Source organism: Camelus dromedarius, chromosome 7 (genome assembly GCF_036321535.1).
Source record: "Camelus dromedarius isolate mCamDro1 chromosome 7, mCamDro1.pat, whole genome shotgun sequence".
In the NCBI taxonomy this organism is placed as follows: domain Eukaryota; kingdom Metazoa; phylum Chordata; class Mammalia; order Artiodactyla; family Camelidae; genus Camelus; species Camelus dromedarius.
The window spans coordinates 76,259,574-76,280,986 of NC_087442.1; the positions used below are offsets into that span (position 1 = coordinate 76,259,574).

A 21,413-nucleotide genomic window follows, 5' to 3' on the forward strand; every position below is an offset into this window, starting at 1 on the left:
ATGAGGCACAGATCACACTGTAAGATTACCCTGAGGGGGCCAAGGCCCAGGTAAAAGGGATACTTATCAGACAGACATTCCAAGAGCTTAGAGATTACCACCAAGGAGTTTAGAGCAAAGGCCAGATCTCTTTGGGCAACATTAAATTCTTTACTACACCATCAGCTTGTCCTCTCTTTTGTGCCCCAGATTCATATCTCTAGCTGCCTTCTTGGTTCTCCATCAGTTTCTTTAATCTCAAATTAATAAAGTCAAACTCATCAATATTTCCCCAGACCAACTGTAATTTCACTGTTTCTGTTAACACTACTCAACCCACTTTTTTTCAGTAAAGAACTGAGGCAGTTTTTAAAACCACAATACAAGATACAAAATTAGAAGGAAACTGGGATAAAGAAAAAATAGCCCAGAAAAAAAATGACATAGAATAATGCTGCAGTGAAGTTAGGACACAGAATGCATGCCATAAATTCTTGTTCAACTGTTAAAGATGAGCTGCACACTTAATAGCCACACAACATCCAAAACTAAGAGGAAATGACAAGTAGTTTCAAAATTCAGAGTTCTTTTTTTTTTTTTAATGATGCCCAGAAGGCACTACTCTACTTCCAGTCACCCCAGGATTCAAGACTCGGAATTTTTCTTATTGTTGCCCTCTCTTAGCCCAATAGTTTGTCAAATGATAAAGATGCTACCTCTGTGATGCTGTTTGCTTTAGTCTTTGCCTTTATATGTATAGATATACACCCTCTCTGTCTGAATCTAGTCATTCAATATTTTACATTAATCTTCCTTAAACACAGCGCTTCCTTGTTCAAAATCTGCAGTGGTTCCTCACTGCTAAGCTTTTCTTTTTTAAAATTTGTTTTCTGTTTACAAAGAAATACATGCTCAATGCAGAAAACAAATAAAAGACAAACAAATAAGAGAGAGAAATCCTACAAACTAGATACACAATTCCCTAATACTTGACAAATGTATATGCCCTAATCAATACAAAGAATATGTCTCCAAAATCTCAAAAGCATCCTGATGTAGTCTCTCAGTCATGTTCTTTGTCAACAATATATACTGCAATTATTTTCTACTACTCTGAAGCTGGTCTTTCCATTTTTAAAAATGTCTCTTAATCAGTAAAATATTTTGTTTTGTTGAAATCTAGTTAAAAAATTTTTTTAATCTCACACTTAATACTTCTTATACACTCTACAAAGTCTTTCCCTACTCCCACGTTGTGAAGACATTCTACTTCTCTTTTTGTAAGCCTTAACGCTTTTCCTTTTTTTAAACCTATGGGATCCATCACAAACTGAGAAAGTTATCTTTTAATAAATCTACACATTTACTCTAAGACCAAAAACAGGACAAGGATGTCTAATTTTACCACCTTTACTCAACTGTGTGCACAGAAAGAAGCATGAAGCAAGAAACAAAGCATGCTAAGGAAAAGAACACTCTCTGCAGTGAAATGATGATTCTGTGTGCAGAAAATCCAAAAAACAAAAACCTAAACTCACACACACTAATGGAATTAGTAAATAAATTTAGCATAGTTACAGGATACATGATCAATGAATCAATTATATTTCTATGTATCATTTAAAAAAAACTGCCATTAAATACAGCATCAAAAAAACAAGAGGAGAAAGTTTAACTATGAGCAAGACTTCTACAAAGAAAACACAGAAGTACTATTAAGAGAAATTAAATGAACACAGACATGTTAGTGGTGTCAGGGAGGAAGAAATTTCCTCTACTTTTCTAGGCTGTTCTAAGAATTAAAGTGACATGAGACAGACTGACAGGAGAAAATCAAACAAAAGTTTAATGACATATACTGTATACATGGAAGAAACCCAGCAAAACTGAGTAACTCTCCAAAATGTCTGAAACCCTCACCTTACATAAGATCTTCAGCTGAAGACAAAAGAAGACATTGTGGGTAGCAGTCTGGGACTTTACAGGGAAAGGAAGGCCTTTCACACAGAGCAAATGCTTGGTAGGTAGATGTCTGCTGGGCTACACAGACACAGTGGGACACAGAGTGAACTCTGATTTTTAGGCTCTGCTGAGCTTCCCCCACATCCCCAGCCCATGTTCTCTGCAGATGCTGGTGATAGCTCTATTCTTGTCAGGTAACATTCCCTCTAGCTAAATTCTATTAGGAATTTAGGAGAAAAGTCAAAGCTTCTTTCTTAGTCTTTTGGGCTTTTTCAGCTCCAAATAATCCACATGCCCAAGAGGTTTTTGGGGTGGCAGATTTTGCTCCCCTACAATGGATCAGAAGATTCAGTATTATTAAAGACACGTCTAAAAAAATTGTATGTATAAGCTGATGCTGAAATTATACATAAATGCAAAGGACTATCAAGTCAAAATCCATTCTGGAAGAAAAGCACAAAGTTGGAGGACATCCACTGCCCAATTCAAGATGGACTATATAAAGCCACACAAATCAAGGCAGTGAGAGCATGAACAGACCAAAAGAGGAATGGAACAAAGAAGAGTCCAAAAATAGGCCTTCATACATACAGTGAATTTATTTACAAAGGCACCAGGCAATTCCACAGGTAAAGGTGAGTCTTTCCAACAAACGGTGCTGCAGCAACTAGACATGAAAGTACAGAAAGAAACCTCCACCCCAACGCCACACCTTACTGCTGACGTTTTAGTACAGTTCTTTTGCTCCAAACAAATTTTTTAAAGAGAGGTGATCACACCACAAGGGTTCTTCTCCTATTCTGCCTTTCTTCATGTTTTTAAAAACTGTATTTCTAGATGATGTTCTAATTTACTTCATGTACAAATTTCTTATCCTCATTTGTCCTCTCCATGATGCTCCCAAATTACTCTTCAACCTAACCTACAGCATGCCTGTCTGTTAGGAGAGCAAAAGCTTCTCAGAGACACCTCTCCCAGGCTCCAGGATTTTCCCTGAGTCCAATTATTCTTAACAGGTAAGGCCCTGCACATTTCCCATGGAGCCTTTTCTTTAACCTCTAACCAAGTACACTCTCATTTCTTTTAAGTCCTCACAAACCTTCCCTTTTCTCCTCTTATAACTAGTTAACCACACAGTAAAGGTGAAGAAAGGCAAGTAGCTTCTTAACCTAGTCCATTCATTCACTCCACATTCACTAGGCATAGCCTGCTCTCTCTCGGTGTGAGTGACAGGGCAGGAAGCAAGACAGGCAAGGCTCACGTTCTCGGGGCAAAGTCTACGAGGCCATGAACTTCTAAAAAGTAGGGGCTGTTCCTCATTTACCTTCACATTCTCTGTGGTGAGACACAACACTTAACATGGAAGAAAGTCTCAAAGAATTCAACAGTTATGCTAACTCAAGCTTAGTGATCACTAAATCAATAAATACCCTTGCTAGTAGTGGCGCACACAGCAACAGGCCCAACAGGTGTCTGAATCTCCTCAGTCTCCGGGAAAGAAAGGTAACGAGGGCTTATGCAAAAAAGTCCTCTTGAGAATCTCCTATTTTCTTCATATAGATCAGCAGAGTCTCTTCTCAAGGCTTCAAGAAAGCCAGATAAACCAACTAATTTTAAAAACACTGTGTAAGCAGGCATGCAGCGTTAGTGGTTTTAAGGAGAAGAACCAAGAATGAATAAAGGTTACCTCTTCTTACCAAAAAGAATGGAAACTAAAGACCACATTTCTATAAAATACTTGAGCTACATGACATCATTTCTAAGGCAACTTTGTGTAAGACACATTGCTTTTTTCCTTTAAAAAAAAAAAAAAACCTGAAGTTTAAAATGGTCTTAAGTCATAGATTCTGGGGAGGGAAATAAAACCAATGAGAGCTTACAGCCACCAACATTAAATGTTGAGACTTATTACAAAGGCAATTTGTGTATAAGAAAGTCATCTGACATTTTTCTAATGTGCAAGGATTTATATTATTTATCCCATGTTTTAAAGAAGATACTCCTAAATTCCCACAGAAAATCATCTGAATGCCAGTCAGACATGCATAACATCTAAGAGCTCTGGGGCATTATGGATGATTTCAAGAAACTTTAAAGCAGAAATGAAGGATCTGTACTCTCATTTGTGTCCCTCATAGCAAGCCCGTCAACCTCCTCACTCTGACGTGCCTTCTCAGACACACAGATAACATCAGCACTGTCTATACCTCAGGTAAAGCTTAACTCTAGGCACAATTCCTTTATCCAGTCAAAACCACTTACTGCACAGTGGATGGTTCAAATGCAATGGGGTTAACAAAACATACAGCCCTCGCCCACAGGAAATCTTTCAGACTGAGGTGATCACAAAGAAACACAGAACAAAATGTATGATGATACACTGTGATCGGAGCTATGGGGGGTGGGTGGGGTGGATACTACTGTGGGCAATAGAGGAAGGGGCCTAAGTAAGATATGATTAGGGATTCAAAGAATGCACAAGTAAATGACACATGTTTTAGTGCCAAGTCAGACCACAACTATGACGAAATCGATGTCTCCAGTGATAAACCATACAAGGTGCCAACTTAGCTAAAAATGACTTAGGAGAGCCACAAAACAGGATCTCCAAGGAGTCAGTCGGTGCAGACAGCATGATATACCAAAGCAATGTTCCTACTTTCACCATTTTCTCGTCCTTGAAGCAAGTATGTGCTGACAGTTCTGGGAAGATTTTGGAACATAAGGGAATTCAAAGCAGTAATTCCCCTGACACAGCGAATCAGTCAAACAGTGTGAAGTGAAGGGAAGGGTCACTTCTCTTAGTTATAGCTTTGAAGACTGAGAGGAATGGTTCATGAAACTAGGTGGCAAGCCTATCCTAGTTTCAGTGTACAGAAAAAACACCTCGTGAACTTGTTAAATACTTGGAGTCTGAGTCCTACTCCCAAGGATGCCACCTCAATATTGAGAGTGTAGCCCTGAAACGTTTTGATGCAGGTGGTACAGGTCACACTCTGAAAACCAACATTAGACTAAAATCTCCCCAGAGGAGGACGTTTTGCCTTGACAAAGAACAAAACTCACAAAGCGAGCAAGTATTACACAAGGGCCTCCTGGAACTATCTGTTTACAGGCTGACCCTGTGCCTGATCCCTGTTATCAGCTTGGAAGCAATAGTTTAAATAAACCACACAGCTGGCTGCTACAGTTCGTGCCTCAGACAACTGATCAGAGGTAACGTCAAAAAAACAGGGAGAAAAAGAAGCAGTGCAGAGACCAGGGAAACAAGCCCACCACAAGCAAGGTAGCTAAGACCACTAAGGGGGCCAGCGTGAATGGGTGCAGCGTGGAAGTATAGATGGGGACACACCTGGGAAGAGAATAATGGAACAAAGACAGGACTGAAGTAAGAAATTTATTCCTTAAGAATCTTCTCTGTACTGGGTAGTATGACCTACTTCACAAATTTATCTAACTTTATTCTTCTTAAAATTGTAGGTGGTAGATGCTGTTATGTATTACATTATATAGGAAGATTACATTGTATCAAAGATGCAAAAACTAAAGCCTAAAGCAAAAGGAACTTGCATCCGAGGATACAGAACTGGGAAGTGATTAGGCCAGGTTTTGAACCAAGGTCTTTCAGACTCCAAAGTCCATACTCCGCCTGGACTCGTAGGCAGGAACATGCTGGCTGCAAAGAAAGGAAAAGGAGAGCCCCAGTCCACAGAGACGGCTACGGCCAGTAGAAAAGAGCAATGAACAACACGTTAGCAGTACGAGAACTTTAAATAGTGGCCCTTCTGTTAAACAGGCAGAAGTTTCACAAATTTTGAATAAGGAAAGACTTAAAAAGGTAAAGAAGTAAAAAGAAGGAAAAAACTTAAGACACAATTTGGTTGGTCATGAACGATTCAGAATGTCAAGGATCCAAATGCTCAATGCAGCTACTGCTGGGGGATGGGATTCCAGGTGATCTGCCACACTATGCCCCCCAAATACATAATCCCTATGGTGAACAAAAATGTCCCCTGTGAAGAGAGAGAAAAGATGTGGTGTATTTTGGTTTTGTTGATGTTTTATTTAACTTTGGGAGTACTGCAAAGCGGCTGGTAAGGCAGAGGTTCCCCAGGAATGAAGTCAAAGAAAATGAGAGGTGATATGACAAGACAGACAAGACACCTCAAAAGACTAAGTAAAACATACCCCTAGACTGTGAAAGCCATCGCTCCCCTTCCCACTTCCTGAACAATTCAGTCCACAGCCGTTAAATAGCATCAAGCAATGAAAGATGTCTGAGCACAAGCTAGGTAATGAGGAAAGGGGAGAAATGTCAAAAATAGTAGTGACAGAAACTGGTGACTCATTACATACAAGGAAATGAATCAAATATGTAAACATATGAGGATGGCCTAGTCACTTACAGTCAAAGAAAGAATCTACAGATAAAATAAGGAGAAAACTGGCTGAATCCCCTGGTAAGAGTGAAATGAGATATCATATTAAACTTGTGGATTTTAAAACATTCACAATAAAAACAGAAATAAATATATAGAATATATATAAACATAAAAGAGTGTGTGTGTGTATGTGTGTGTGTGTCTGTCTGTCTGTCCCTAGCTCTGTGCTAAGAGATCTGGAAGCAATGACACCCCAATAGTAATAATCACACTTAACGCCCAGATCTTGTTCTCTAAATACTGTTCTCCACTAAAAGGAACCAGAGTTCCTGGGGAAAGAGCTGATTAGGGAAAAATACAAGATGAACCAGGAATATCTTATTTAAAAGAAAGGGTTTAAAGAATGACAGGAACTTTTCAAAGGGACACAGAATCAACCAGAAGGGACCCCCAAGGTCAAATTCGGGATAATCTAAGCATCCAAAAAAACAAGGAGAGTAACTGATTATAAGCCACTGAATAATAGAGAAATCCACGAATGAGCCCATCTGAGGTAGACAGACAGAGGGAAGGGAGGGATAGATAGGACAGAGGGAGAGAAAGAAAGCAGAGGAAGAAGTAAATTCTTGACAAAGGGATATTTACAAAGCCTCAGTGTAACTATCAATAAAATACTTATTAATTACCAGGGGGAGAGGTTAACTTTATGGCCCAGATACCTGGCAGACACCACCATAAACAAGTGATGGACATCAATTATATGGTGTAAATCAAAACCCTGTACCACCTGATAGGAGGCAAGGAAAAGAACACTTCTCACAGAACACTTTTTTGACATTCCAAACTGAGAAACATTATACAAAATAATTGGCCTATAATCTTCAAAAATGTCAAAGTCATGAAAGCCAAGAAAAGACTAAGGAACTATTCCACATTAAAGGAAGAAGAAAACAACATGCTATGTGATTCTGCAATGGATCAGTTTTACATAAACAGCAATACTGAGTAATGCAGCCTGAGTAATGAACGGCAGAACTACATCCACGCTAACTTCCTGATCCTGACCCTGACAGCTGCCTTGTGGTTACACAGGAGAATGTGCTTGACTGCAGGCAAAATGTACTAAAGTACTCAGACGTGATAAAGCGTCATGTTGGTAACTTAAACTCAACTGTCTCTGAAGGGAAAGTTATCTATTCTATTCCATTCATGAGGGTGAGGGGAGGGGGAGGAAATTCCAGAGTTCTTTTCCCAAATATTCCTCAATAATTCCACAGGCTCCTCGAACACATTTATGTCAGTTATCTTAAATTGTTATGGTCTATATTCATAGAGTAAGGCATCTGTCACATGTAATGCTGACTAGAGGCCCACGTTACCTACTCAAGCTGTGTGTGTGTGTGTGTGTGTGTGTGTGTGTGTGTGTGTGTGTGTGTAGGCGTGTGCGCAAGAAAAGAACTTTACCATCTCCAACATGTCTTAGTGAGGCTCACCTTTATATTCCAAGATGTTTAGAGTGAACAGTTACCTAGAATCAACCCTGACTGGGGAAACCTTCAATCATACCCCTATATACATCAGTCCGAGGGGTCTACTGTGCTGATCCACATGTTACAACAAGCAGATAGCTAGATATGAACAGAGAAAGTAGGACACAGGCCAAGTGCAGGAAACCCTACATCATGTAAGCACCAGGGGTCCCAGGGCAGAGGGAAAAAAGCAGGAACCTCTGGGCTGATAAGCAGTCACACCCTGTGGGGTGATGAGCAGTCTGGAGGTCGACACAGAAAGATGGAACAAGGCAGGAATCTCCAGCGTCAGAATGTAACCTTTTGCTCATTATGCCCTCATTTCCATAAAATTAGCCTTGCAGATTAGAAGTACCCCTCAGGGAATACGACCCCAAACTCGTCCCTCCCCAATGAATATTCCACCCATTCACTTTTACACTCTATGTAACCAACTTACCAGAGAAACTCAGGGCAGCTACTCACCTGAGCCTGCCCTCTCTCCCCTTGAGAGTGTACATCTATCCCTTAATAAATCCTCACTTTACTTTCTTAACCTCCAAGTCCTGTCTCTGAATTCTTTCTGGGACGGGACAAGAACCTGGACACTGGTTACATCTACTGGTAACACACAGAGGTGGTAAAGAGATAAGGGTATGGTTACTAAATCTCCTGACCACATAGTGAAGAACCAGGTGTGAGACAAAGTTCTCATTCCAGCATGATGGAGCCTATTTACAGAAAAGAACGGTTCCTTCAGACCAACACAATGCTTTGGCCTAAGCAGCAAAATCAAAAGCCAATTGTCCTTATTTCCTCTTCAAATAATTTTATTTCCAAACCAAGAAATGCAGGTTAAGAGGGAGGATGAAAAACATCTTCTTTTCATCCTTCCAAACTGTCTCTGAATCTTCTGACCTTTGGGGTCATCATCACAACTCATACAAATGCTAAAGATCAATATTTCATTTCCTAAGGAAGACACTGATTCTATGTGTAGAAATCCACACCCATGGAAGAATCAGGTTAGAGTGAAAGATTACTTCTTAAACTTTCATAGCAGAATGATTTCCTTTTCCACTCAACAGTTAACTAAAAAGTACACTGTTCCTAAAACAACACACAAATGGCCTGCAGTAACTAGATAAATTGATACTAAGATCCAACAGAGCCAAAGATTCATTAATGCTTCATGGCCTGAACATGTGTGCATCTCCTGCCATCTATTCTTTGCCTGTATAGAATCTGATTTATAGTTTCCTTAATTTGTAGCAAATAAATGTCTCATCAACTCTTCAGAAGCTAAGAATTCCGGAGTGTGATACTTTTCTGCTAGAGGCAATCAGAGTCCAAATGAGTAAAATAACAAAGAGGCAGCCCAATGGATCGCCTTTCCTTTCTCCTAGATTCTCAGAGTCGGGTCTGCACAGAGTCTGGATCATATTCTCAACAGCCATCACATGACATGACATGACACGCTTGCCTTTCAGGAGTCTAGCTAGCTATGTAGCCTTGGTCTTTATGAAGCATCAATACAAGGAAACTCCATTTGAATAATTTTTATGCATTCTGTGAAATCACAGCTGAAAACACAATCCACTATGTCACACAATGGCAGAACCTACAGAATGTCTTTTTCATTGAGTACACTGCCAGGGAAAAGTCTGCCTCTGCAAATAAATGGGCAGGCTTTCTCTCCACAGACAATGAAATTCAGTGCTACGCAGAGAAAGGAACAGTTCCTTGTCAGTCTTAGCAGCCACAAAACTTACAGTCCAATGCAGTTAAATTGGCTCCGCTTAGGAGTCTGGCACCCTCTATTTTCTATGCTTGTCTGAGATGGCTTATTATGTTTTTAACTTTAATTGTCCTATTTTATACTATCTTTAATTCTATCAACAGATTTAAATTCTCTTGAAAGTACCCAGAGTATGTATATACATATGTGTATATTTCCTATCTCTTACAAATTTTCCTTCTGATATCTATTACATTCTCTGATATCATTCTATATACTTAATGAGCTAAAAATTTTAAATGATATTGACACCAACTTAATAAACACTGAGCAGCTGGCATCATTAACCTTCCTGTTTCTTCCTCCAACAAATCACAGGGGGCCCAGCAAGGCAAGTACATCACCTTTGCAGTAGTCTGCGGGGTCCTCCTGCTCCTCATCGTCTGATCCCAGGATCTCCTCCTCTGGCTCTGGGGGAGTAGGGTCGGGCAGAGGTGGTGGCGGTGGAGGCGGCGGCGGTGGAGGAACCAAGGGAGCTTTCTGCTGAGGCTCCGGCCTGAAACAGAGGAGGAAAATTCCCATTTACTTAGAAGTAAATCTTGCATTATTATGGACACACTTGAGAGTTTCTCAATATGGGGGCAGGGGGGGAACGACTTGCCACACACTAAGAAGAGATGCTGATTAACATTACTTCATCCACTTTTACAAGCTGAGAAGGGTGGGGGAGAACTACCTTTATTGACTGAGGAATATTTTTTCAGGCACATCTTCACTCAGACCTTTAGTATTTCTCAAGTTCTGATACTATGAAATGTAAGTGAAGTAAGAGAGTATCCCATTCCCCATGATACACAGCTTTATTAGTTAGAACACATCCCACAGAGATTATAAAAAGACAGATGAAAACAACCCTGGACTTATGAAGGGGCTTACTTTCCATTATTTTAAAATCAGAATTCCTTTTCCCATAGAAACAGGAGGAATGCGGTTAGGTTCCTAGATAACTCATAAAAGCTGATTAATATGTACTGTAAATGATACATGATTATTTTCATTAAGGAATTCAGTTATCAACTTTGCTTATTAAGGACACTGCCCCAAACTGGAAATTAAACAAAGAAAACACCCACTGTAGTAAAATGTAAATATAATTCATACAATGCAAGTTTTGCAGTGGTCATCTTTAATTGTCACAGGAAGGCTAAATGTATAGTATGCTTTTTTTTTTTTACAGAAGATAGAAAAAGCAATAATACTAAAAATAAACAAAAAACTTAAGAAGTTACAGAAGTAAACCTTTTCAGATATCTAGAATAATTCAAGCACATATTAAATACATTTGCTTAGAAATAAGACCTTCATAATGCAATTTTACAAAATCACGCTCTCACTTAAAAAATATAACTGCTATTTCTAACCATGTCTCTCCCAATAGAGAATCTTGAACCTAAAGTCTCAACTGTATGCAGAAGCTCCCTTGAGCAGCAAGCTGCCCTAACAATGGGACCACTGCTATTCTCCCAGAGCTGGCCACTTCTCTGAGGGTAAAAAGTGGGGAGGGAACAGATACCTAGGGGCAAGGAGGTTAGGATGATGGATTGTTCCCAGAGGCACTTTCAGGAGGATGAGCAGAAGGTCTCTAGCTTGGGAAGCAAGGGGAATCCCACAGGCAGCGATGTGGTAGATAACTGCCACTTTTTCTTGGCTTGCCCAATACTACCGCTCCCCTTATTAAAGCATCTTTTGAAACCCTGCTACTCCCTGTGCAGTGAAAGGCTGGCTCCAGAGCCTCTCTCCTCACTGTGGTACAGCCCAGGGCACAGAGCCCTGGAGCCTCACCAGAGGAGCTCAGCCATCACAGGTGCGAGCTCACTCTAGCTGCCAGGAAGAGGCAGGGTGAAAGGAGCTGCCCTGACCACCACCCCTTTCTAAGCTGGACCTCTAAACTCTTGCTAACTCTAAGAGTCCCCAAAGAGCCTTTACTACTCTGCTTTTGGCCTAAGACAGCTCATTTATGTGGTTTGCCTCCAAAAACTCGAAGTGCCACAGTAATGAAGGGAAGCGGCAGAAACACAAAGCAGTCATGAGGATGGGGTGGGGATCATAATCCAAAGAAGGCAACACTGCCAAGTATGATTACCCCTGGCAGGACAACCAAAGAATGCTTATAATCTAAAAATGACTTGTACTGATTCCTTCTTTGCTAGAAGCTATGAAGACTCAAAAAGTTACAGCTCCCAGGGTAACAGATTTAGGACAAAGGTGGTGTAACATTCAGAATTAACCACTCCTCATGATGCAGCCCTGAAAGGGAATCATCACAATCAAACACCTACATCACTGCAAAAACATCCACAGCTCACAGCAGACCTTACAGAAGTGCAATCATCTTTTTGGCAGCCTTGCCAATGCTCATCTTCTTGTTGACAGATATGCCTTTACTGAAAGTAAAGTGGTCTAGGGGAAAGAGAGGTCTGAGGAATGGGAGAGGAGTGGTTAGAGAAAAGGTCTGCACAACTCATTCCTCGGGGGCATGGGTAGAATCTACTCAACATATGTGTTCAATTAGAAATACTTTCAAAGATGGCTAGTTCTTCCTTAGAAATTTCATATGAAAAAATGAACAGATTCTCTAAATTTAAAAAACAGAAACAAAAACCAAACAAAAAACATCACCACATTATATCCCCGGTAGAGACTATGTAACAACGGAAGCAAAGAGAAGGACTGGAGGACCTCGTCCCACCAGTGCAGGGACCTGCTGTGCTCGGCACCACTGACACTGGGCCAGGAAATTCACTGCTGTGGGGCTGTCTCGTGCACTGTAGAGCACAATCACTTTACACTACACGTCAGTTGTGACTCTCAAAAGTGTGTCTGGACATTGACAAATCCACTGGGAACAAAACTTTGCCCATGTTGAGTACCACTGCACCAGCAGTATTTGCGAGATACAGCTTTACCTCAGTGGAATAGACTGTATCTGTGATAAGGAAGGAGAGATTCTAGTTTTCACGGGCCCACTTGCTCTCATTTGAGAGGCTCAGGTATCTTTACTATAATGTGTGTCTCTCAATTTTTCTTTACCCATTGAGTGAGCTGCATGTCGCTTAAGAAAATTCTCAACCTTCTGATCTCAGTGAGGGCCAAGCTGATAGCTTCCCCAAAGCCAGTTCTATCAAGTTACAGGGATGAGTCAGGGCACCCTAAAATACAGAGGAAGTTGAGTAATGTTGACGTAATATTCTGACTAGCTATCATATCAAAACATCTAGAACTCTGCTGTCTGATATGGTAGCCACTGGCCCCATGTGCATACCGAGCACTTAAAATGTGGCTAGTCAAAATTGAGATTCCATTTTATATCAAAATGTCCAGAACAGGCAAATTTGTAGAGATAGAATAAATTAATGGTTGTTTAGGGCTGGAAGTAGGGGAAAGAGAGGACAGAAATGGAGACTGACTGTCAGTAGGTATGGGGTTCCTTCAGGAGGGATGAAATGTTCTCATGTGGTGATGGTTACACAGCCACATGATTACACTAAAAAATACTGAATTGCACAGTTCAAATATATAAGTTGTACAGTATGTGAATTATACACCTCAAAATGCTATTTTTTAAAAAACGAAAGCCTGTACAACTATATAATATGTTTTAATATCAACTCCACATTTTTAAAAGTGGCTTTATTTACGGGTTTTTGGAGGAGGGAGGTAATTAGGTTTATTTATTTATTTTCAGAGGAGGTACTGGGGGCTGAACCTCATGCACTCTGCCACTTGAGCTATAACCTCTCCCCCTTACTCTACACCTCAATAAAGTACATGCTTCCAAGAAAAAGCAAAAGTATCTACATTTGGATTTAAGCAATCTGTATGCATGGTCTTCTACAACAGCCCCAGTACGTTCACAGTGAAAAGTAATACATGGTTTTGTAAAAATAGACTGAGAGTCTATCTAACTGTCCAAAGTTTACATAAGACACTCGTAATTTAAAAATGTGTATATATAACATAAATGTACCACCTCAGTGACTGGAAAAAAAAACTTAGAAAGCAAAATTCCAACTAGTCATTCATATTTTTCACAAAGAACTATATTTATTTAGCCCTAAATAAAACATAACTACATATTCTAATCATTACTCCAAACAGGGCTATCATAAAAATACAGTTACTAAAAAACACAGTATTTTTCTTTATAACATTAGAATACTAAGATTATTTTATCATGCTTATCTACTTCATATTATATCTTTCATGTACATTTGCTCTATCAGAAAAGAGAGGGAAAACTGAACAAGCCTAGCAAAGTGCATGCACCATCTGCTCTAAATTGTCATGGCAACCAGATGGGAGTTCTGATTTCCTTCCAGCTGCTGTTTCTTTCCTATTCCAGCAGAGTAAAGGACAAGTAAACTTCACATTTGGCTGAAAAAGAAGTAGTTTCCTTTGTTATTAGCTTAAATGGCAACTGACACAACTTAAGAAATTAATTCAGTTAAATCTTTAATCAAAACATAAAGAAAAGGAATTCCAAATCAATTTCTTCAGGTAGTATTCCATGGAAGTCACATAAAGTCAAATTTCTTTTTTTTTCCTCCTATGTCCACCACCTCATCTAAAACTCACTCTATTCCTACCACCCTCCTTCTCACGCCCCTCTTCTTGGTTGGTAATTGTCAGTCTGAGAAATATGCAATATGGCATTTCTACTGAAGGATAGAATCAATCAATATATACTTTCTCTCAAACTAACTTATCTAAAAAGGGTAGCTGCTGTAGCACTGCATAAAGTCACACAGCTAGGGAGGAAAAAGCCACAATGGTTTCATGTATTCCTCTCTAATAAAAAGAGAATTTCAGAATTTTGCATAAATCAAACCTAAAGGTGAAGTGTCTGCTGTGGTAGGCAGAATTCTAAAGTGAGGCCCAGTGACCCTCACCATGAATAATTCTCTGTTACTCTGAGTGTGGGTAGCCCCATGAATATGCTTAGAAATCACTCTTGTAATTATGTTATGTTATGTTATGTTATATGGCAAAAGAATAGCTACACTGGGCAGGCCTGACCTAATCACATGAGCCCTTTTAAAGTAGAAGGTTTCCTCTGGCTGGTCACAGAAGTCAGGGACATGCTCCAGCTAGACTGGAAAAAAGAAAACATTCATATCCTGAACTACTCATTAAGGCCACAGGGCAAGGAGCTGTGGGTGGCCTCAAGGAGTGAGAGTGGTCCCCAGCCAACAGCCAGAAGGATAACAAGGACTTCAATGCAAGGAAATGGGTTCTGAAAATAACCAGGGATATTAAAAGAGGGCTCCTATCCCCAAACAAGAACTGCAGTGTTGGCCAACAGCTTCAATTCAGTTCAGTGAGAATCCAGTCATGCTGTACAGCCCTAACTTATGACCTACAGAACTGTTAGTTAATAAACAGGTATTGTTTTAAGCTGCTAAGTGTGTAGTAATTTGTTATGCAGCAAGAGAAAATGAATATAGCTGCCAAGTTCTCAATCTGTAACAGAGTAGTTCATGTTAAATTAACAGATTTTGGCCTCAACATTGAGATTTGGGTTTTTTTAAATAAATGAAATAACCACAGGAATTAAGAAACTGGGTAGTAAGAATGAGAGCCAATTCTCCTTTGGGGACAGGCAGGTTTAAAAAACAAACAAAAAACCCCCTGAATTCCCAAACTCTAACAGAGACAATCCTAATTCCAAGCCAGAGATTTACATTCTTATCATTCTCATAGTCTTAAGGTCTTATATTCTAAGACTGCAGTGTTTTCTACAAAACTGAACACAGTGAACTAAAAGTTAACGAAGATGTAAGTAAATCAGACCGGCTTCCCAACTAAACGGTGCCTTAGACAACAAAGAAGTTGACTGATCACCTAACAACCTCTATACGGCAGGGCTATATACTTATGTCACTAGTATTATTAATATTTTATGAAACATTTGTGGGACCTGGCAGAAAATGTTATTACTACTTAAGTGGAGAAAGAAAAAATAGAAAAGTTTAAACCAAAGAGTTCAAAAGCATATAAAAATGACACCCACTGATTCCACAAATACTCAGAATAGTGTCTAGCATGTACCAGGATGTAACCCAGGGCACAAAGGAGCCCAGCACTGAGGGCTGTACGGTCTAGCAAAGCGAGAGAGAAGATGATCAACTGCTCCGAGTGCTGTTATGGAAGGGGAGGTGGCAGAGGGCTGAGCCAGAAAGGCCTACACGCTGGCCTTTCTGGCTCAGAGACAGCAGATGATCGTAGAGACAGCAGAATGAGGCACAGGGGGCAGAGGAGAATGCCCAAGGCCCAGGAAACAGGGTGACCAGAGGCACAAAGGCTTCAAATAGCCCAGTGTGGCTGAAAACAGGCAAGATATTCAGCAGCAGTCAGCCAATAAGAGGCTTAATCTACTGTTCTAAGGAACTGGGGCTCTATCCTTAAGGCAAGTAGGAGCCACTGAAATAGTTTTAGGGCCAGAGAGTAGCTCTTTGCAAAGAGCATACGGAATTGGTGTGTAGAATGGGGAGAAAGGATACAAGCCAGAAGCAGGGAAACTAGTGAGGAATCCAAGGAGGGGATAAGTACCTAAACTCACAACTCAGTAATTCATTTGCTGCAGGTGGGTGTCTCTGTCTCCAAGATTTCTGGTAATAAGACAGTGTTACCATTAATTTGGACCAAGAACAGAGCACAAGGAGGAGGAGGAGGGACAGTTTTCAGAGAAAGCTTACTTCTGTTTCAGCTCATCAGAGTGTGAAGGGCATGTGGGACACCCAGCACTGCAGAAATACAGCAGACTGCTTGGTATATGGAATCTATACCTAAAAATTAAAGGTTTGGGCTGCAAACAGAAGCAGAGGTCATGAGCAGTTGGTAGCTAGTGCCTTTTGAAGCATGTGAGAGAGCCAAGGAAAAATGAAGGATTAAAGTACCAAGAACAGAGCCTAAGTAAAAGGCAATACACAAGGTTAGTCAAGCCACTGACATATTCTGGCCTTCCTGGTTCATGATCTACAGGCAATGACCCACCGTATAATCACCAACATAATCTCATAAATTTCAAAGACAGATTTTGGAGAATACACATGTATGAACACCTCATATAAGCCTATCTTTTACATTAGGATAAGATATACATATAAGAACTAGCAAACTAAGGACTCTGTGTTTCTATCTTAAAAGCTCTGTTTGAAGGCAGTCTGAAGCCCAGTTGGTGCAGAGTAAACTGCTTAAAAAAAAAAAACTTGTTTACTGAGACCTATATATTGATGAAACTTACTACAACCACTAATGATTGCCTCATACTGTGCAGGAAATAATGCAAGATGTACCACTGGACAAGGCTTCTGCAAACCTCCACAAGCTTTAAATAAGAAGGCAACTATAATTATATAATACAATAGCCACTAGTCAAATTATTTTAAACAGAATAAAATTTTACTTAGAGCAGTCGTCTTTTTTTATGTTCATGTTTTTGAATTTTATTTGTTAATGGAGATACTGGGGATTGAACTCAGGACCGCTTGCATAATAGGCGCTTTTCTACCAACTGAGCTATGCCCCTAACCCAGAATAAAATTTTAAATTCAGTTCTTCAGTCACTCCAGCCTAATTTTAAGTGCTCAACAGCCATAAGCACATATAGCTGGACAGGGCTGCTTTAGACAATATTTTAGCAGCATGAACCTATTTTTGCATATCATTACTATTACAAGTAAATAAAATTAACTTTCAGTTAATTTTCACTAACTTTCAGTTAATGTTCACAGTTTGGAACATTTTTCTATAAAGCCCACTATGGGAAGTTTTAGTTGTAAATTATAAACAGGGATGGTATTTCATATTTGACAAATGATTTCAATATTTGAATATCCTTTGGCTCAGCATGCCTCCTTACCGGAATTCACCTTACTGATAAAATCACAGTGACAATGCCTGCAAGTAGCAATATATTGGGATCTAGACATCCATCAATGGGAGACTTGTTAATAACATGATGACAGATTAACGTATATGCATACAACATGACTACGCTAAAAAGAATGAGTCAAATGAAATTAAGAAAACTCCATTCACAATAGCATCAAAAAGAATAAAATACATTTGACCCTTGAACAATTTGAGGGTTTGGGTACAACTGAAAATTCGATTATAACTTATATAGTCAGCACAACGTATATGCAGTTCCTCCACATCCATGGCTCCTCCATATCCACAGATTCAACCTGTGGGTTGTGTAGTACTGTAGTACATACTATTGAAGAAAATCCACATATAGGTAGACCTATGTAGTTCACACCCATGTTGTTTCAAGAGTCAACTGTACATAGGAATAAATTTAACAAAATAACTTTAAAACATATACTATGAAAATAAAAACATTACTGAAAGAAATCAAAGAGGATCTAAATAGGAAGACATCCCATATTCATAGATTGAATACTTAACTGTTAAGATGATAATATGCCCCAAATTGATCCACAGAGTCAATTCAATCCCTGTCAAAATACCACTTTGCTTTTTTACAGAAACTGACAAGCCATTCCTAAAATTTATATGGTAATGCAAAGACCAAGAATAGCCAAAACAATACTGAAAAAGAACACTGAAAGACTCATGCTTCCTGATTTAAAATTTACTACAAAGGTACAGTAATCAAGACAGTGTAGAACTGAGAGTCCAGAAATAAACCTTCATATTACTGTCAAATGACTTTTCTACAAAGGTTCCAAGAGCATTCAATAAGAAAATAGTTTTTTAAAACAAATGGTGATGAGACAAATGAATATCCACATGCAAAAGAATAAAGCTGGACTCTAAACTCACGCTATACACAAAAATAAACTCATAATAGATCAAAGATCTAAATGTTAAGAGCTAAAACTATTTAAAACTCCTATAAAAGATATTCATCATTAGCCATCAGAAAACAAAAATCAAAACCACAATGAGACACCAGTTCACACCTGCTAGGATAACAACAATCAAAAAGAAATAATAACAAGGGATGGCAAGGATGTACAAAAACTGCAGTCTCATACACTGTTTATGAGAAAGGAAAATGTGCAGCCATTCTGAAAAACATTTGAAAAACTAAAGGCATTTTCTCAAAGGGTTAAACAGAGTTACCATATGACTCAGCAATTCCACTCCCGCGTTATATGCCCAAGAGAAGCCAAAACATGCATCAAAACAGAAACCTGCACATAAATATGTGTACCTTCATTATTCATAATAGACAAAGCCAGAAATATTCCAAACGTCCATTAACTGATGAATGGAAAAATAAAATAGTAATATGATGGAATATTACTCAACAGTAAAAAGTAATGGAAGTCCTGACAAATGCTACAAGGATGATCCTTGAAAACATTATAGTAAATCAAAGAAGCCGGTCACTAAAGATCATACTGTAGGATTTCATTTATATGTAATTCCCAGAATAGAGAAAAAGTAGGTTAGTAGCTGCTTATGGCTGAGGAGGTGGTGGGGGTTGGAGGAAACTGCTCAAGTGCACAGAATTTCTTTAGGGAGTGATAAAGATGTTCTAAAACTAGGTGGATGGTGATGACTGCACAATTCTGTAAGTGCCCTGAAAAATGTTTGAATTGTACTTTTGAAATTTTATGGTATGTGAATTATCTTTCAACAAATTTGTTACACCAAAATAATGAGATGGTTCTCTATGTCCTAATATGGAAGATATGCCACTTAGTAACACAAAGGTAAAGAGTGTTTGTGTATAGCATGCACCATTTGTTTTACAGATACAAAGCATGCACCTCATGCTAACAGACTATTTCTGGTGGAAGCAACAAGAAACTGATCAAAATAGTTCTCTTCAGGAAAAGGAACACAGTGACTGATGATCGAGGAGAGAAATTAACTTCTCAAAAATTCCTAATACTCCTTTCATGCTTTTTCAATTGGGTACCATATTTATGCCTAATGAAATAAAGTATTAATTTATAAAGAGAAAGAAATAAAGGAAAGAGAAAGTGGATGCTGGAAAAGTGGGTCATATGTCTAACCCCCAACCCCACCCCATCCCTCCCCAACCCCAGGCACCATGAGAGAATTTACTAAAGAATAACAAAGTAAAATGTCCAAGATATAAGCAAGTCATGCCTAACTCTATTTTAGGGCTGAAGAGCTAGAATAAAAATCTAAGTCCAAACAACACGCAGTTTTCTGGTAGAAAGGCTGTGAGTGAGGTGTGAATATCAGTTCCATCACTTAAAAATTCACAAGAACTCAAGCCAGTGACAACTTCTCTGGACCTCTAATGATAGTAAGAAGGTAGTGATAAAAGAGATGGTAGATAAATTCCCTGGTATGGTAACTGTGTACATGGTAGGCAGTCAATAGAGGTTAATCCTCAACTCCTCACAGTTCTGGTGAGTGGTTACCATGAACTTGTTTCCTCAGGACTCCAGTAGTGACTGGTAAGTGAGTGCACCCTGATACACCAAGTGTGATACTGCCATCACACCTCTGGCCCTCTCTGTTCACCTGTGATTCTCCTAACAAAGCTCAGCATCAGTCTACGTCTTAACATTTCTGCTTCTACACTCATGTATTTTATAATCATGACTGGCTAAGAGATTTAATAAAGTTTCCCAAGGATCTCTACTGTTAATTATCACATATTTCTACAAAGCAATATGACAAAATGGGTTGTACTGCAGTTATAACCATCTTCAAAGAAAAAGATGTCTAACACAAGACTTTAGAATTTTAACAAGCAAACTGATTAACAAATACTCTCTCACAACAGATGACTTATTCTAACTAGGTCTTTTTTACAAAGTTAAGATCAGTTCTCAAAGACCTTCCCATGAAATATGGTTTCAAAGGGCTTTACAAAACAAAAATGTTCCCATCTTAAAAACAGTTTCCTCTAGAGGGAAAAAAAAAGTTTACAATTGCTGGCATGAGGAAAGGTTGAAGATTAGAGTACAGAATGAGAAGATCTAACCAATCTACTATTTGAGGAAGGGAGAAGAAATAATAGCTGAGAATTGTCCAGAATTGATAAAGAGCATACATCTCAGACTCAGCAAGCACAAAGTGTGTCAGATAAGGTGAAAACCCCAGAACAGTAAAACTGAAGAATTCCGACGCAAAAAAACCAAAAAAACCAAAAAAAACCCACCACCACAACAACAAAAAAACAGAGGAAAACAGCCATATTTTCTGTATGGGAATGACAATTATACTGTCCCTAGACCTCTCAAAAGAAAGAGGTCAGATTACTGGATTAAGATAGCAGAGCAGAAAGACAATGAGCTCCCTTCTTCCCATGAACACAACAAAATCACAACTAATTGCTGAACAACCATCGATAAAACAGACTAGAAACTACCAAAAGAGATCTTCTACATCTGAAGTCATCAAGGAAACAACGAGATGGGGGGGTGGGGGGTGGGGCGCCACTCACAGTATAATCAAATCGCATATCCCCCAGAGTAGGAAACCCACAAACTGGAGAATAATTATATTGCCGACGGCCTCCCACAGGAGTGAGAGTTCTGAGCCCCAGCCTAGGGGCCCGCCATCAGGAAGAGAAGCCTCTAAGAGCATTTGGCTTAACTGCAGAAGCTCCACAGGCTTGGAGGAAAGAGAGAGAGACCTCACTCTTTCCTTGAGGCTATCTGGCTTGGGTCCTTAGCACCAAGATCTGGCCCCATCCAACAGCCTGTAGGCTCCAGTGCTGGGATGCCTCAGGCCAAACAACTAGCTGAACAAGAACACAGCTGCCCACCCCTATCAGCAGACAGGCTGCCTGAAGACTTCCTAAGCCCACAGCAGCCTCTAGAC

The 21,413-nt window shown here is 39.4% G+C and overlaps 1 protein-coding gene across 9 annotated transcripts in view; it reads right to left on the bottom strand.

Annotated features, from left to right (window-relative positions):
- SRPK2 (SRSF protein kinase 2) overlaps positions 1-21,413 on the bottom strand; it is a 203,081-nt gene that overhangs the window by 60,478 nt on the left and 121,190 nt on the right. For all 9 annotated transcript variants that reach the window (XM_064487673.1, XM_064487672.1, XM_064487677.1 and 6 more), the window contains one exon: positions 9,974-10,125. In XM_064487673.1, the coding sequence (XP_064343743.1) occupies positions 9,974-10,125 (152 nt within the window). The remainder of the gene's footprint in view (positions 1-9,973; positions 10,126-21,413) is intronic.